This window comes from Lactuca virosa, chromosome 4 (assembly GCF_052849685.1).
Source record: "Lactuca virosa cultivar CGN04683 chromosome 4, Lactuca_virosa_CGN04683_v6, whole genome shotgun sequence".
Taxonomy (NCBI): domain Eukaryota; kingdom Viridiplantae; phylum Streptophyta; class Magnoliopsida; order Asterales; family Asteraceae; genus Lactuca; species Lactuca virosa.
In genome coordinates this window covers 49,939,222-49,956,511 of record NC_136429.1, presented here as the reverse complement: position 1 = coordinate 49,956,511, position 17,290 = coordinate 49,939,222, and the positions used below count along the sequence as shown (strand labels likewise).

Genomic DNA, 17,290 nt, shown 5'->3' with positions numbered 1-17,290 from the left:
TATTTCCATGTCCAAACAGATCTTTATGGCTGAATGGACCGAAAAGACTGTTTGATATGCACAAAAAATGGGTCTTTCCCGGTAAGATATGTCTTTCCTAGAAAGCTCAAAAATCATATCTTTCTGGCTGAATAGTCTGAAAAAACAATTGTGTCCGAAACTCCGCCTCTTTCATTCTTGCATTATTAATTTCTTTTAAATTATTTTTTTTAATTTCTTTTTTATTGAATTATTATATATTATTTTTAATATATAATATTTATGTATTAATTATTATTATTTTATTGGATTATTAATTTCTTTTAAATAATTTTTTTATTTCTTTTTAATGGATTAATTCCTTTGTTATTGGATTATTATATATTAAAAAAAATATTATTTATAAATATATAATATTTGTATATTAATAAATATTACTTTATTGGATTATTAATTTCATTTAGTTGATTTTTTTAAATTTATTTTTATTGAATTAGTTCTTTTTTTTTACAACACTACCATCATCCTAATATATTTTGAAAAAATTCATCCATTCCACCACTATCGGACATAAAGCAAGTCAATAATCACATGTTGAGTTATAAAAATAAAATTAATTGCTAGAAAGAATAACGACGTAACATTAACTTGAAAAAAAACTAAAAACAACTTAATCGACATTTTATTTGGATTTTAAATGATTATTGTGTAATTTTGATTTTATATGACAATTTGTATGTTTTTATAATTATTCGGCAACTTCATCCATCATAATATAGAACAACAGGTTAATATTGTCATTTTTCATCATTCAGCACAATCAATTAGATGTACAATCAAACAACATGGTTTCTTTCCCAGTCAGAAAACTCTCATACAACACTTTCACAGACAAAAACTATCAAACGGGACCTCAGTGGAACTATCATTCGAAGAAGGCGAATGTACTCATACCCTTGTGTGTAGATTTTCTACCTGTTTGCGATGTACACACTATTTTCGGTGATTACCATCGTAATTCTTTTAAATAGAGTTGGTCCAATCCAAGCGAATAAAAAGTTTAGCCCACGAGTCCATGGCAAGTTTCATAAATATGAAATTCATAACGTTTGCTTGTGAAAGATGGTAAAATTTATTCCTCCTAAATTAACAATACATATATATTTGTTATATATTTTTATTGATATTTTGTTGAGGTTTATCATGTCAATTTCTTTTTTATGAATTATAAATATATAGTAACTTTATTATATGATATCTTTATAAAGTAAAGGTACAACTATAAAAGTTATATAAAGCGTGACCACATAATCTATCGTCTATGTCATTACCTTGTTTTATTATCATGTCCCATTTAATTTTATGGAAACTTGAGGGTTATTTCTTTCTTTTTATCATCATTAAGTACTTTATGGATAAAAGTGAGCCAATGATAAAATGACCAAATAAATATTGTTATATGTTTTCTTTTCTAGATTGTATAAACCGTCAAAACAAGATTAAATAATTATCTTACCCTTACATTCATTCCAACAAATAATTTCCACAATATTCATCAATTTTAAGGTAATGGAAGTGAGGTAGAAAAAGGAATAAAGAAAAATAGATAAAACGGTTGTTGTATTAACACATTAATCCATCCATTAAGTCGTGTCTGTATGTGTAGGATCCAACCATAACAATATAACTTGTAACATGTATCATGTATGAGAATTGAGAAGCATCCCAATACCCAATACATCATATTCTTATACATGAATGGCAAACCTAATACACTTTAAACTTAAATCTTAGATTAACATCTTTAATTGTCATTTTTCTGCTGAAAAACATAACAATTTACATTAACTTTGACATTAAAAAAATTAACTAGCTGTAGATGGAGAAGTTGGGATCTTCCTAAAAGAACGATATTGTAGCCTAACCTTCTCTCCACTTTCAATAATATTTACAAGGTACCTGTGTACAAGTTTTAATTATTATACAAAAAGAAACATATTTTTTTTTTTATAATTAAACAGCAAATTCTACAATATACTAACCACCCATTAAGAGATTGTGAAGTTATGATAGCTTCTTTCCCAACAAATTTATCTGGTGTTCTCCTGTTTCCCTGCACAACAAGATTTTCTTTTAATTCAATATATTACTTTGTCAAAGAAATAATTTCAAAAGAATAATAAAATTAAATAAATATCCCACCTTAATAACAACCTTCTCATTTACTGAAAATGGATACTGTACACATCTATGGGACCCATTTTCAGAATTACCATCCCCATTTACCTGAAATCATTCATGCCATTTTAACTCAAATAATGTATTTTTAGTAAAAAAATATATATTTATAATTATAGTGTTTTGATTATATAATATATACCCATCTGTCACTGACTTCTCTTCTTTGTTTTCGCATTGCAGCATTGTGAAAGAGCCTTCGATCATCCTCACGTTTAACAGCTCCAGCTGCAGCTCTTAAAGCTTTTCATAACATAAATAAATAAAAATCAAATTAAATTAAAATAAAAGGAGTTATGATTATAGATTATAGTAAGAAAGAAAACCAAAAAAAGGAAGTTACCATGATTAGGAATTAGAGGTGCAGTGCCAATTTCAGCATCACAGAGACTACATCTTCCCTGTGATGTAAACAAAAAGATAAAACTTATTATTTTTTTTTTTATAAAAAAGCTATACCAAAGTGGTTATTTATACTTTATAATACAATTTTCACCTACAGTTTCTATCACCCTCTTAAGCATCATGCCACCAAATGAATGCCCACAATGAACAAGCATAGCATCTTCAAGAAATGCACCACTAAATCAATAAAACACCAAATTAAATTAAAATCCAATATTCCAATCCAATCCGTTATATTTTATAAAACACAACAGTTTTGTAATAATGAAACAGCTTACGACAATGAATCTGATAGAACACTTCTCAATGACTGTTCCTTATTCGAAAACTTCCAAGCCGCCTGTGCATCCAGATTTATACAAAAAAATATAAAATTGGCAAATGGGTATTAATTATTATCAGAGAATTTGATATTTTGTAAAAAAAAAAAAAAAAAAGATTGGCTTACAAAAACATTATCAGTTCCATTAGAAGGTAGGTCTTCATCAGCAGAAAGATCATCCATAAACTGGCTTACAGAGATTGGGACATAGCTTTGAGGGATGACATGCCCAGCTGACCTAATTGGAGAACAGTCTAATATGGCATTCCCTTGTGGCATCAGCCTAAATGCCAATGATGACCTATTTTTTATATATATAAAAAAAAAATACATTTTATTTCATAAATTATAAATTATAAATTATAATGATGTAGTAATATGGTTTAAGATGAATTCTACATACCTTCCAGCAGAAATGTGGTCTGTTGCAGCCCTATATGAAGCAGCAGGCCTAAGGCCAGCTGTTGCATGGCTGAGTGCCTTCCCTGTCAATAATAAAAGATCACCAGAATTTGAAACAATGTCTGCAACATACCATCTACCATTGGGATCACGAACCTATCAAATTCAAATCCATAAAACAACTAATGAAATGATTCACAGGACAAAGGATGAAGATGAAAATTGAATTCAAAAATATACCTGCAGACCAGGTGAATCTGAACTAACTAATGTTAACAATCCCTTTTCACTTTCATGATTTGTTGTTATGTTCCCTCCACCAATAGCACTTTTTCCCTTTTGCAATGTGGGCAAGTATGATGCAACAAGTATGGATGATGATGCCTCATTAGCAGGTAAAGGATTGTCATCAAGTAAATGGTTGAAAGCACTGAATTAGTGAGTAGATGAATATTAAGTGTAACTTCAAGTGCAATAAATGAATGCTTGAATCCATGATTATGGTTCTTACTCGCTTCTTAAACGAAGGTGTCTAGCTATTGCAGATAAAGCAGCACGAGCAACCTTTCCCATGCATCTGAAAACATCTGACATGCATGGTGGAGATGAATCCATGTCTTCTACAGCCCTGCCACATGACATTTAAATGTCTGTGATTCCATCATTACAACAACAAGATGCAGCAGCAGGAAGTAATAATGTGCATTAGCAGGACAGTTTTTGATGTAACATAAACCTCATTAGCAGGATCTAAGAAGATAATCAGAGAATTTCACCATTGAAAAATCGAGAAGAGACGTACCTTCCTGCCCTATACTTATAGACACCAGTAGTACCATTACTGCTGTTCCAATTACCACCAGTTTGAGCCCTAGTCCTGAAATACAACCTCGCCGATTCCAATCCACATCTCATCAATGCTCCATCATCAGTTCCTAATTCAATCACCGCCGCGTTGTGCCTCGTAAGCGAACCGGATAACGCCTCAATCGCTCTCAAATAAGAGTCGGTAGGCGCCCCGTCGTAAGGGATCAGGTCCGAGAGCCTTATTCTCGACAAAGGCGAAGATGTGGGCATGATCACGGCGGGTTCTCCGGTAGGGTGAGCAGCGGAAATTGGCGTAACAAGATGTCCTGGCAGTTGGCGATCGGAAGCAAGAGAGATCGGCGACGGGAGCTGTTGCTGCTGCATGTTGTTGTTCGTAGCGGTGGTGGTTGTATGTGATGATCTAAAAGAAGGAGGAGGAGAGCTTATAGGGAGCGTTTCAACAGTAGTTGCCTGCTGCTGATGATGTTGATCTCGACCATTAATCATGTCGGGTCGGGTTCTTCTCGTGCTTCAAATACCACCATTTGCGTTCTGAAGAAAGGGGTTTTAGTCTTTAGAGGTTTCCCGCTTCACTGCCGAGTTCCGCCGGACGAGAGCTGTGTCGCCACCGTTTTGGTATGTCGAAACACCCACTTGCCACGCCGATCGAAGGGTTTTTACTTTTTATTATAATATTTCTCTGGACAATATCTTAAGCATTTTTTTTAAACATGAGTAATGACCTAATTTCAATTTTGTTTTATAAAAAATTATAGATGTTTTGTTTCTTATGACATATTTTAACAATTTTAACGGCCTTTTTATGAATACAACAACCAATTGGGTGTTCTTTGATGTTTATTTAAGATTAAGATGCTATGAGATAAAGAATATAGTGAATAGATGGTCATTTTGCTACATTAGCTCTAAAAGATTGTTATAATGTGTATAAGCTACAAATCTAGCATTTCAGCTAATGCCTTTCTCGTTACTAGGGGCATTGCTTTAACTTCAACATTTTGGCCTTTTTGTAATGTCAAGGAAGAAGACGTGGATCATGTTTTTTATGGTACAACTTCTTAGTTTAGATTTGAAACCGGTTTTGTTCTTGGAGTGAAATGCTTTCCGTGTTGCCAAGTAAGGTGGAGCTGTTCAAAGTTTTGAATACTTCGGCTCAAGGAAAGAAGAGAAATAAGCCCAAAATTTGTTCCATTCCGTGACTTGGATATTTGGAAAGCCCGAAACTCCATGGTGTTCAACAAGAAGAGATGTTCTCCTTTAAAGACGACATATGATATTGATCAAGCATAAATCCGTTCTCCATTGTGTTAGTTGGTTTAGTTGGTGTATTTCCCTCTTTAATACTTGTACTTTGTAATCTTTTCTAGCATCTTGCTAGATTTTCTAATACATTCTCATTCAAAAAATAAATAAATGCCTTTTCCATTAATTCTAAAAACAAACATGCAACACCATCCCAAATTTATGAAAATCTTTAGAAATAGCCCATACCCGATCTCAAAATCATTTTGCCCGACCAAAAATTGAGCCCAAAAGTTTTGCGTTTTGTTTTTCCCATTGTGTTCGGGTATTTTTGTAGGAGTGACAATTCTCGAGACACCCGCGAGACGACACGAAAATAAACAGGTTTGGGTTGAGATTTCTAACCCGTCAAATAAGCAGGTCGTGTTCGCGTTAGTATTTGGGTTCACAGGTCAACCTGCCAACCCTTATAAAAAATTTTATTTTTATTTTTTCTTTTTCAAAGGGTATTACCACTTTAAAACAAGCTCCCCGGAGATGATTCACCATTTGTTGAAGACACGGAGACATCTTGCATTGCATTTGCAAGTGATTATGCATAACCCCTTCTTGGTCACCCTAAAATGAGCTTGAACTCAAGACTTCCCTTTTGAAAGATTCACCGTATAATATATTATATTTAAGTTATGCGACTATGTCTATCAACCTATGCGTGTTGCGTGTCCTAAATCAAACCAGCCCTCACTATTATGCAAATAATATTTGAGTTTAGGGTTTTGAGATTTACTTTGAGGTTTGATTTTGGAAATGGATGAGAAGTTTGTTAAAATTTAAACAGTACATCAAAATTTGGAACATATGATTTATGTAAGAAATATAAAAATAAATGTTTAAGTGTCACTTCATAAGCAATGTCTCATGATTGTCATCTACAAATGTATTAAAAATAACAAGTCAAATGTCATGTTTGCATATTTAACAAGTATATAAAAAATAACCCCTCAGCGGTTAAACATATTATATATTTGCCTATATTGAAAAAAAAAAACATAACTTGGTTGCTATTGTTGGTAAATAATTAAAATACATTGCCTATATTGGTAAAAATAATTTACCCAAAAATATTGTATGAACCGACATATTTCTAGTTAATTACAAAGAATATGACTTAATCACATTACAAGGCAACATTTCTATTGCTTCTTACCTTCATTTTCAAATCTTGACAGATTTAGAGGTAAGTAAATAAACAACCAACATTCCTTAATTACTTTCATGCCCCTGTCATTACACCACAAGATTTGATCGTATTCACATTCTTACCTACTTGTAAATCCATTCATTTGTGCGCCCTCCACTCTCATCCATGTCTATAAAGATGCTGACTGCCTACAGAAAGACCAAAGTACATTGCCTTAATGGATAATAAATGAGTGTTTCTTTTTAACTTAATACAGAATAAACGACTTAATGAGACATGACTTAATCTCTTAAGCTGTATATGAACATACCTTTCCAATCCGAGGTCGCTCTTTTAATTTTTCCAAACTGTTTCGAATATGAGAAACAGCTCCCCAACATTTCAATGTATTCGCCACGTCATCAAGCCTCAACAAGTACTCTTCTTCAGTCAGAGGAAAAGATCTCTGTCATGCCAATTGGATTTTTATCATTTTTTTGTTTTTTTTTTAAAATGCATTAATAGTTGTAAAGAAATAACATATCCTATTTACCTGTTCCATGTACTTCCACATGACATTCAATGCAAGGAGATTTTTACCCATGAATTCCTGCATCATATTAAGTTAAACATGTTTGAATTGAAATGTCAAAATCAAGAAATAGTCTACTCACAAGGGGATAAATAAAGCTTATACCTTCTTTATAAGCTGAACATCATATGATCGTCCGTATTTTTTCCTAATAAGTGTTGCAAGATCAATCCCAGAAAAAGCAGAATCATCTACACCGATAATTCTTTCTAGATTTTCTCTCAGAATTTCATTGTTAACCTGTAAATTAAAACTTCATATTCTCATCTTCATTAACAGTTGAAAAGTGGAGAGGGTATAAAACTTTAAATGTCAACTTACTGATTCAGAAGATTTGTCCTCATTTATATCATCATCAGAATCATTTGTATCTGCATCATCGTCCATTTTACTAGAACAAACAATAGGATGCCAACGTTTACCTATACAAGAACCATGTACAATGCACTGTTTCTGGAAAAAGAGTGATCTACTTCCAGAAGAACCTAGACCTGAATCACTGAAGCATGGAATTGGAAAGATACGGCATCCTACTTTCATAACATGATCTTGACCTCCTAAAGTCCAGGTACAAGGAAGACTGGCTTGAACGCCTACCATATTCTGCAAAAAATTTCATGGATGATTTTAAAGGTGAGATAAATGTTCAAGATTTTGAACACCACTTGTAGTTTGTGGAGTTATCATGTCAAACCTAATAGTTATCAAATGCAAAATCTATACCGAATATACTGCATACTTCACATAAGCAATTGCCTAATGCCTAATGCCTAATGCGAATTTCCAGCATTTGTAACTATTAAGCAGTCAAAAATTGAAAAGTAATCAGTAAATGCAACTCTATTTCAGATCAAGGGGATTGATTTCTTAGTTAAGCGGCTCGATTCACCTATTGTAACATTTCAAACACACGAGAAGCATTTGAATCAATAACACGTTCAGTATCAAAACTGAAACATAACTTTCATACACAGAAACGACGAACATAAATTCAAACCTACTGATAGGATTATTTAGATGAGTAAAGACCTGAAACGATGATTGGATGTCAGTAACTTGAATACGAAATTGAATTCGGAATCAGGAGGTGAATGAAATTGTAGGCGTTGGTGGTCATGGACAGGGGGAAGAACTGAGGACCTCAGCTTTGGAGGCGAAATGAAAGAAGAACGATCGATATTCGATATATATGTGATTATATGTGGTGAAGACTAAAGACGTCTAAGTGATCACGACCGTTAATACCACTAACTAGAATTTGCGTCACGCAATCGCAAATTTTAACGTCTGAGTTGTGCATATGATAGGGTAAAAAAAGAGGATTATTGACTTTTGTTTGACTACAAAACTCTCAAAATAATGATAGATATTATTTAATATACATATAATTATGGAAATCATTTAATATATATCTTTATTTAATTTTACTAAATTTTTATTGATGCATTCTAGCACACAATAAATATAAGAAAACATATTAAATTAACTATATATATATATATATATATATATATATATATATATATATATATATATATATATATATATATATATAGGGAAGGGTTCTTTGAAAAACAAAAAAACCCTAAAAATCATAAAAATGCATAAAAAAATACCTAGACATTACAAAACTTTTTTTTGAATTTTTTTTATCAAAAAATCACAGTTTTTTTGACAATTTCGCTGAAAAAAAAAATCAATCTTTTTTTTTTTTGTAAAAAAAAAAAAATTTCAAATTTTTTTTCAGCGAATATATGTTAAAAGCTGCGATTTTTTGATAAAAAAATTCAAATTTTTTTTTGTAATCTCTAAGTATTTTTTTTTATGCATTTTATGATTTTTATGGGTTTTTTAGGGTTTTTTTGTTTTCCATAGAACCTAAACATATATATATATATATATATATATATATATATATATATATATATATATATATATATATATGATTAGGTTCTATCGAAAATAAAAACTAGGGCATCAAGTTAGGAACCAATGAATAATTGAGACGTGTTACTTTATTTTTTAATGGGTGAATTTTACGAATGGTCCTTCTAGATTAGGGTAATTTGTGTTTTTGATTCCAAAATTATATATTTTAAATTATGGATAATTTGTAACCGTCAAACGGTTTTGGATCATGGGTATTCTAAGATTTGCAAAATCCAGTCTTAGTTGGACATGATTAACTGTCATCTGTTCAATTAATGGATCAATTTGTGCATTAAGAATACAAAAATACGACACAATCTTCTTTCTTGTTTATGGAGCCTCTAATATTTTCTTAGAAGAATAGAAATATATGAATACTATATTCGATATCGTAACTGCCGTTAATATAAACTATCTTAGAATTTATCCTTTAATATCCTCTTTGAATTTTTATTCTATTAACCATGTGTTTTTTTTGTTGATGAATAAAATCGCTACATATTCAAATAACCGCCTAATTTTTTGAATTAACAATCGTATAATTTACTACGGTTTCTAAGATGAAGGATAATATAACTTCCATTAATGCTTGATATTATTAATTAAGCAGTTTGAATTAAAACGGAAGTCATAAATTACAATTTCTTGAGATTTGTATTTATTCTTAAATATGTCAATCGAAATTCATGGGTTTAAAACGGAAGTGTATGTTAACTTCCATTAATTCTTTAAATTAACATTTATGTAACTTTCATCCGAACTGAAGTTGGAAATTACAAATTCTTGATGTTAGTTTTTAATCTTCAAATGTAACTGTAATTTCCTTGATCGTGGGTTTAAAACAACAATTAAAATTCAAACAACCATATTTTTTAAAATAGAAGTTAGGGATCATCTACGCAAATTATACCAAACCATACGAACCATTTGTGTAAGTCATGTTTTCATTGGTTAAATAGTTGTTGCCCTATTTTTTATATAACCTTTCCCATATATATATATATATATATATATATATATATATATATATATATAGAGAGAGAGAGAGAGAGAGAGAGAGAGAGAGGAATGATCATTTGAGAACTCAAAGTTTCCCGAGAACCCGAGAACTAAAGGTGGAACGTTGGATCAAAAAAAAGAAGGATCGAGATACAAGGTGGCATTTTTGTAAATAAATAGACAAAAAAAGAAGGAGGGGTATCTTAATTAATTCAGTCAGGGGTATTATAGGAATAAAAGTATAATTAAATGATTTCTTAAATCTAATATCTGATAAAATAAATTTCCATCTCTCTCTTCTACCCGTTTTCCTCTCTCGCTCAAACCTACGATCCATCCTCCGACGACTCACCTTCGTCGAATAGCCTCCAACCTCCTCCATCATCCGCGTCGATCGCCTCCCTCCTCCCTTCACCGGCCACCTCTACCTCTGTCGACCGCCACACTCCTTGCTCTCACGTTCTTCATAGAAAAAAACTCCACTGAAGATGCTTTGATTTTGAATCGGTTTGTCCGCCATTATTGCACATCCGTTCTCCCTTGTTTCTCTATCATCATCGGACTACTCTATTACGATCGAGATCTCTCTTCTTCCTCTGTCGTTGCGCCTTCATCACCAGATATGTTTCTCCTACATATCTATCTGATTTGGCAAACGCCTTTATATCTATATCGATTTCTGATTTTTTAATTCAATCATGTTCGCTTCGATCTGACCTACTGCATTTACTTTCTGCGTATTGGAAGTCTACTAGATGAAACCAACACCTTTGTAAAAGGAGAAATAGAAGAATTAGGGAATTTTTTGATGATCGATAGAATATCAGATTGTTCTTCCTCTTAAGAACTCTATTCTGTGCAACTAGTAACTACTGATTAGATAACAGAAGGAGAAAATGATAAGTGTTCTTCATTTATTCTACCATTGCTTGTTTCCTATTTTCTTTCTCTAATCTTGAATATTGTATTAGTTTCCTTCACCTTGATGGATTTTCAACCGTTCAGAGTTGGAAAATATCTTTTGTTTGTTTTTAGCACACAACATGTTTGTTGAAATGCTTCTAAGAATGTTTTCACCCTTTACCTTTGTTAATTGTGCTTCTGTATTGGTAATTTCATCTCATTGACTATGGTTCTTGTGACCTGCCACCTAAGGATATTTCCAAATCAAATGATTGGCAAGATTTTGCTGACCAACTAATCACTAAAGATGATGCTACAATGCCAAATTAGGGAAATATTTGTTAACTATTAGAAGTTAACTTGGAAATCCTTATTTACTTTTTCTGTTAAGTCGTGCTTTATGTCATAAGTAAAGAAGAAGTGGTTTGTAAGATAATTTTGATCTGTTCTTATCTTAATTGTAGTTACAGGCCTATTTTTGGATTTGGTGGGGCTCTTTTAGAGTTTTGCACATTGGTAGCAACACTCATCTTATATTGACAAAAACCAATAGATTTCTTACTTGTATTCATCTTGATTTCTAGGTGTGTATCAAAATGGACACAGAACATGCGTCTGAATGGAATGCAACACAGAGTATCTTTATCAGTGAAGATTTTTTGACTACTGATAAGCTTCAACTGCAATTTCTTGCAGTTGTAGTCAGAAACCGTTTGCTTTATCAAGGCCAGACATTGCAATGGGCAATCTATAGGTAACTCAACTGATTATTACTTTTTTAGTAACAAAAACTTATAATTTAATGAAAAAAAACTAATTTTAGGTACAATGCATGTTGGCTTCCATTGCTTGCTAAACATTCAGAGTCTTAAATCACTGAAGGGCCTTTAGTTGTTCCTCTTGATTGTGAATGGATTTGGCGTTGTCATAATCTTAATCCGGTATATGATTATGAAACAAATACTCATTTTTCCAATGATAATTTCTGTAAAAAACTTTATGTTCTTGATATATTTTTTTTACAGATTAGATACAAATCAGATTGTGAAGAATGTATGTGTGATGTGTCACAAATATCATTCAAAATTTTCTATTCAGGTTCCTATCAAGCTATAGTTGTAAGAGCTTTCTACAATTGCAGATTTCTTAGATTTCAGGTAATTCTCACATAATATCAAAAAGTTTATATAGAAAAATGATGATGAATAAATAGATTTACATGTGAATCACTTGTGAATCACTTGTGACACATGTGAATCATTTGTGATTTACATGTGAATTACATGTAATTCACATGTAAATCATGTTAATTATTTATTTTTTCTAACCATATAGTTTATTTTAATTGCTTCTATATTAAGCTTCATAAATTACTTGTGATTTACATGTGAATCACATGTAATTCACATGTAAATCATATTAATTATTTATTTTTTCTAACCATATTGTTTATTTTAATTTGTTTCATTTTAGCAATATATCACAAGTAAATCGCATATGAATTACATGTGATTCACATGTAAATCACAAGTGAATCACATGTCACAAGTGATTCACATATGAATTACATGTGATTCACATGTAAATCACATGTGATTCACATGTAAATCACATGTAATTCACATGTAAATCACAAGTGAATCACATATGAGTTAGGTGTGATACATATGTAATTTACGTATAAATCACATGTAATTCACAAGTGATTCACATATGAATTACATGTGATTCACATGTAATTCACATATGAATCACATGTAAATCTTATATGATATATGCATGCAAATTTTGTGAGTGTTCTTGCATTAATCAAATTTTTTTAATTTTCTTGTAGATTTTGAAGAATTTGTGGAAAATATTGAAGAGGTGAAAAGTGATAAATTGAAGAAAATATGAAAATCTTGATATGACGAAATGATAACATTGTGAATCTTCATAGCATTTTTTTTATTTTTTATATTTTATTTTGTATCGAATAAAATACTTGTACTATTATATTTATAGATTGATTAATAAAAATGAGATTTTTTATGATTTACTTACGAAATATATGCACCTAAAATGTTGATTTTTTTTGTTAAAAAAATTAGAGTTTTTTTTAAATATTCTAGTTTTTTATATAAATTTACTGATTTTTAAAAATTTATATTTTTTTAAAAAAAATGCAGCTTTATTAAAAAAGTTGCACTTTTTTTGAAAAAAAATTGCAGTATTTTAGAAAAAAAATGCAGCTTTTTTGAAAAAATTACAGTTTTTTTTTTTTAAATTACTGTTTTATTAAAAAATTTGCAGTTTTTTTAAATACAATTTTTTTTTTCAAAAAAATTGCAGTTTTTTATTGAAAAAATTGCAGTTAAAAAAAAATCAAATTTTTTAAGAATTTATGCTTTCCAAAAAAGTTAAAAAAGTCTGTAGTTTAAAAAAAAACGAAAATTATTTTTTTTTATAAAAAAATCCAAAATTTTGTTTTGTAATGTTAATTTGAGAGCTTTTTATTAATATTTCCAATAATACAAAAAATTAAGTGGGATTGGTATGATGACGATCATGCTCTTAATGATTTGATTTTGATCCAACGCTCCACTTTTAGTTCTTAGGTTCTCGGGAAACTATGAGTTTTCAACCGATCTCAACCCTATATATATATATATATATATATATATATATATATATATATATATATATATATATATATTGCATTTCATGTTTCAAAAAAAAACTTGTCCGATTTGAAGGACCATTCGCGTAATTTATTATTATTATTATTATTATTATTATTATAAATCTTCTAGAAAGAAAAACATATTACACAATTTTAGGCCAAAGTACATTAATGAAAAGTGTTGACCAAAGTAATAATTAGAAGAAAACATAGCTTCTCGATCATGATGTCAAACTTACTATCTATAGCTAAAAAAGCAAGACAAAATTGCAAATTTGGTCCGTGTGGTATGTCAAAACTAGCACGTTTGGTCTAAAATGGGTTTGGCTTGCAAGGATGGTCCAATAGTTTCATTTTGTTGCAAGTTTAGTCCAATGACTTAACAGTCGTTACCAAGCTCCCGTTACTTTACCCATGCCCCTCTCACTTAAGGGTATTTTAGTCAATTTATCCCTGTAACCGTTCCCGCTAAAGCTAAATAAAAGCAGTTCGTCTCCTCCTTAATAAAGTAGATCGTCGTTCTTTAACCAAGATCAATAAACGCCCTAGACACAAAATCTGTTGTGTTAGTTAAGTTGCGATTTGGTGAGATTATCAGTGGATAAACATACCAATGTGGCACGTAAGGTTGTTAAACACACACTTCAACCCCAAGGTTGTTTATGGTACGTAATTTGCCGTTTTTCATCTTTTGATTTCTTGAATTTTTTTGACGTAACTCCACCTGAAGTGTTTTTTTACTTGTTTTGAAGATGGACACCCAACATTGTTTACCATTAAGTTGTACCATGGAGGTGAGTTCACTAAGTACCCTGATGTTCGTTACATTGACGGAACTGTAAACTATGTTGACATGGTAGACATAGATGAGTTTTCAGTTCATGAGCTCGATGCAATCATGAAAGGTTTCAGATATGGGGTTCCTCCTGTTATATACTACCATTTTCTTGTGCCTGGTGGAGACTTCCACTTTGGTCTTCGCCCTTTAGGAAATGATGAAGATGTTGCAAACTTTTCCTAATATGTCAGTGAGCACAAAGTGATGAAGGTATACACAGAACATGGTGAAACAAGACTACTCACCTATTTCTTGAATCCTAAACCTGTTACCAAGGTTACCCTTGTACAGTTAGATGAACCACATGAGGATATGCAACACAATGATGAAGCTCCTGATGACCAATCAAAGGAAACACATGTGATGACTACAACTACTGATGTGGTGCCCACTCAACCAAACCAACCTAAAATCCAAGTCAATGAAGTACTTCAAGTCGCATCCTTATCACCTGAATATAATAAGAGAAAGGTTACGAGCAAGGATGGAGTGATGGCATCTTGCAGTAAGAAAATATACTGTAACACCCCGATTCCAGGTATGGGTTTAAATAAAAGATTATTTGGTTTTAAGTCCTACTCGACGAGTTGGTTGCCCTACTCGTCGAGTAGCAGCGGGCTTGATGCGCGTGTTTAGTGACCTACTCGCCGAGTCCATTAAGGGACTCGACGAGTAGGAGCTGGCAGATGAAACCCTAATTCCCGGGGTCTTGCACCCTATTTAATGAATCATACGCCTCTTTTGGCCTCTTTGCAGTCCATTGAGAGTCCAGAAGAACCCTATCTTGAGTGTGTGTGTGTATTCTTTGGAAGTTTAAGCTTGGAGGAAGATCTTTGGTGAGGGAATCTCTTGGGAAGTAAGCTAGTTGAAGCAAGAGTTGGTGGCTTTCTAGTTCTGCATCAGAAAGGGCTCTCTTGAAGGTATTAAATCGTTTTTCCTTTGGCTCATTCTCTTCTAAACCCTTTTGTACATAAGTTTAGAAAAGGATTCTTGTGTTTAAGCCAAGATCTGGAGTTGTAACTTCAGATCTGGACTCCCCTTGGCTTCTGGATTCATAAAGCCATCAGCCTTTTCTAGTATGAGCCTTCTCTCAAGGATGTGACTTCATTGCAAGCTTAGTTGTGCCATTTTAGGGTCATAAAACCTTGCATGCACATAAAGTTTGCAACTTTACGTGATAAGCATGCCTAAGGAGGTTAGATCTGCAATTTGGGGCCTTGGCATGGCTTAGAAAGTGTCTGCATGGTTAAAGGACTGAAGAGACTCGGCGAGTCGCATAGTTGACTCGGCGAGTCATATGAAGATAGGCATTGAACTCGACGAGTTGGATGAACAACTCGGCGAGTCCGATGAAGATCGTCGTAGACTCGACGAGTCGGATGAGTTTTCCCCAAGTTATGAATGTGTGTGTGTGTCCGTCGTGTGCAAGAAGGAAACTCGACATAGATAAATTCCATGCCCCTCTCACTTAAGGGTATTTTAGTCAATTTATCCCTGTAACCGTTCCCGCTAAAGCTAAATAAAAGCAGTTCGTCTCCTCCTTAATAAAGTAGATCGTCGTTCTTTAACCAAGATCAATAAACGCCCTAGACACAAAATCTGTTGTGTTAGTTAAGTTGCGATTTGGTGAGATTATCAGTGGATAAACATACCAATGTGGCACGTAAGGTTGTTAAACACACACTTCAACCCCAAGGTTGTTTATGGTACGTAATTTGCCGTTTTTCATCTTTTGATTTCTTGAATTTTTTTGACGTAACTCCACCTGAAGTGTTTTTTTACTTGTTTTGAAGATGGACACCCAACATTGTTTACCATTAAGTTGTACCATGGAGGTGAGTTCACTAAGTACCCTGATGTTCGTTACATTGACGGAACTGTAAACTATGTTGACATGGTAGACATAGATGAGTTTTCAGTTCATGATCTCGATGCAATCATGAAAGGTTTCAGATATGGGGTTCCTCCTGTTATATACTACCATTTTCTTGTGCCTGGTGGAGACTTCCACTTTGGTCTTCGCCCTTTAGGAAATGATGAAGATGTTGCAAACTTTTCCCAATATGTCAGTGAACACAAAGTGATGAAGGTATACACAGAACATGGTGAAACAAGACTACTCACCTATTTCTTGAATCCTAAACCTGTTACCAAGGTTACCCTTGTACAGTTAGATGAACCACATGAGGATGTGCAACACAATGATGAAGCTCCTGATGACCAATCAAAGGAAACACATGTGATGACTACAACTACTGATGTGGTGCCCACTCAACCAAACCAACCTAAAATCCAAGTCAATGAAGTACTTCAAGTCGCATCCTTATCACCTGAATATAATAAGAGAAGGGTTACGAGCAAGGATGGAGTGATGGCATCTTGCAGTAAGAAAATATACTGTAACGCCCCGATTCCAGGTATGGGTTTAAATAAAAGATTATTTGGTTTTAAGTCCTACTCGACGAGTTGGTTGCCCTACTCGTCGAGTAGCAGCGGGCTTGATGCGCGTGTTTAGTGACCTACTCGCCGAGTCCATTAAGGGACTCGACGAGTAGGAGCTGGCAGATGAAACCCTAATTCCCGGGGTCTTGCACCCTATTTAATGAATCATACGCCTCCTTTGGCCTCTTTGCAGTCCATTGAGAGTCCAGAAGAACCCTATCTTGAGTGTGTGTGTGTATTCTTTGGAAGTTTAAGCTTGGAGGAAGATCTTTGGTGAGGGAATCTCTTGGGAAGTAAGCTAGTTGAAGCAAGAGTTGGTGGCTTTCTAG

The 17,290-nt window shown here is 32.8% G+C and overlaps 2 protein-coding genes across 2 annotated transcripts; both read right to left on the bottom strand.

The window, feature by feature from the left end:
* Nucleotides 1-1,582: 1,582 nt before the first annotated feature.
* Nucleotides 1,583-4,844, bottom strand: LOC145104019 (RING/U-box superfamily protein). Its single transcript, XM_079041306.1, has 12 exons — nt 4,149-4,844; nt 3,858-3,974; nt 3,587-3,776; nt 3,348-3,502; nt 3,071-3,245; nt 2,901-2,962; nt 2,718-2,799; nt 2,561-2,618; nt 2,360-2,460; nt 2,182-2,265; nt 2,022-2,092; nt 1,583-1,938 (listed from the first exon to the last, which is right to left on the bottom strand). Exons 1-12 carry the CDS (start codon nt 4,658-4,660, stop codon nt 1,845-1,847), a joined length of 1,701 nt encoding a protein of 566 aa, XP_078897432.1. The 5' UTR covers nt 4,661-4,844; the 3' UTR covers nt 1,583-1,844.
* A 1,667-nt stretch (nt 4,845-6,511) lies between these two features.
* On the bottom strand, nt 6,512-8,344 carry LOC145104018 (uncharacterized). Its single transcript, XM_079041305.1, has 6 exons — nt 8,218-8,344; nt 7,510-7,791; nt 7,294-7,428; nt 7,150-7,206; nt 6,928-7,062; nt 6,512-6,805 (listed from the first exon to the last, which is right to left on the bottom strand). The coding sequence occupies exons 2-6, from the start codon at nt 7,786-7,788 to the stop codon at nt 6,740-6,742; spliced, it is 672 nt and encodes a 223-aa protein (XP_078897431.1). The 5' UTR covers nt 7,789-7,791; nt 8,218-8,344; the 3' UTR covers nt 6,512-6,739.
* Between the last annotated feature and the right edge of the window lie 8,946 nt (nt 8,345-17,290).

Coding starts and splice junctions, on each gene's coding strand:
- LOC145104019 (XM_079041306.1), bottom strand. CDS start 4,660: ATGATTAATGGTCGAGATCAACATCATCAGCAGCAGGCAACTACTGTT. Junction 2,266..2,359: donor GAGAAGTCAGTGACAGATGG/GTATATATTATA, acceptor GAATGATTTCAG/GTAAATGGGGATGGTAATTC. Junction 1,939..2,021: donor TCACAATCTCTTAATGGGTG/GTTAGTATATTG, acceptor ACTTGTACACAG/GTACCTTGTAAATATTATTG.
- LOC145104018 (XM_079041305.1), bottom strand. CDS start 7,788: ATGGTAGGCGTTCAAGCCAGTCTTCCTTGTACCTGGACTTTAGGAGGT. Junction 7,429..7,509: donor AGGACAAATCTTCTGAATCA/GTAAGTTGACAT, acceptor TTTAATTTACAG/GTTAACAATGAAATTCTGAG. Junction 7,063..7,149: donor TGTGGAAGTACATGGAACAG/GTAAATAGGATA, acceptor TTGGCATGACAG/AGATCTTTTCCTCTGACTGA.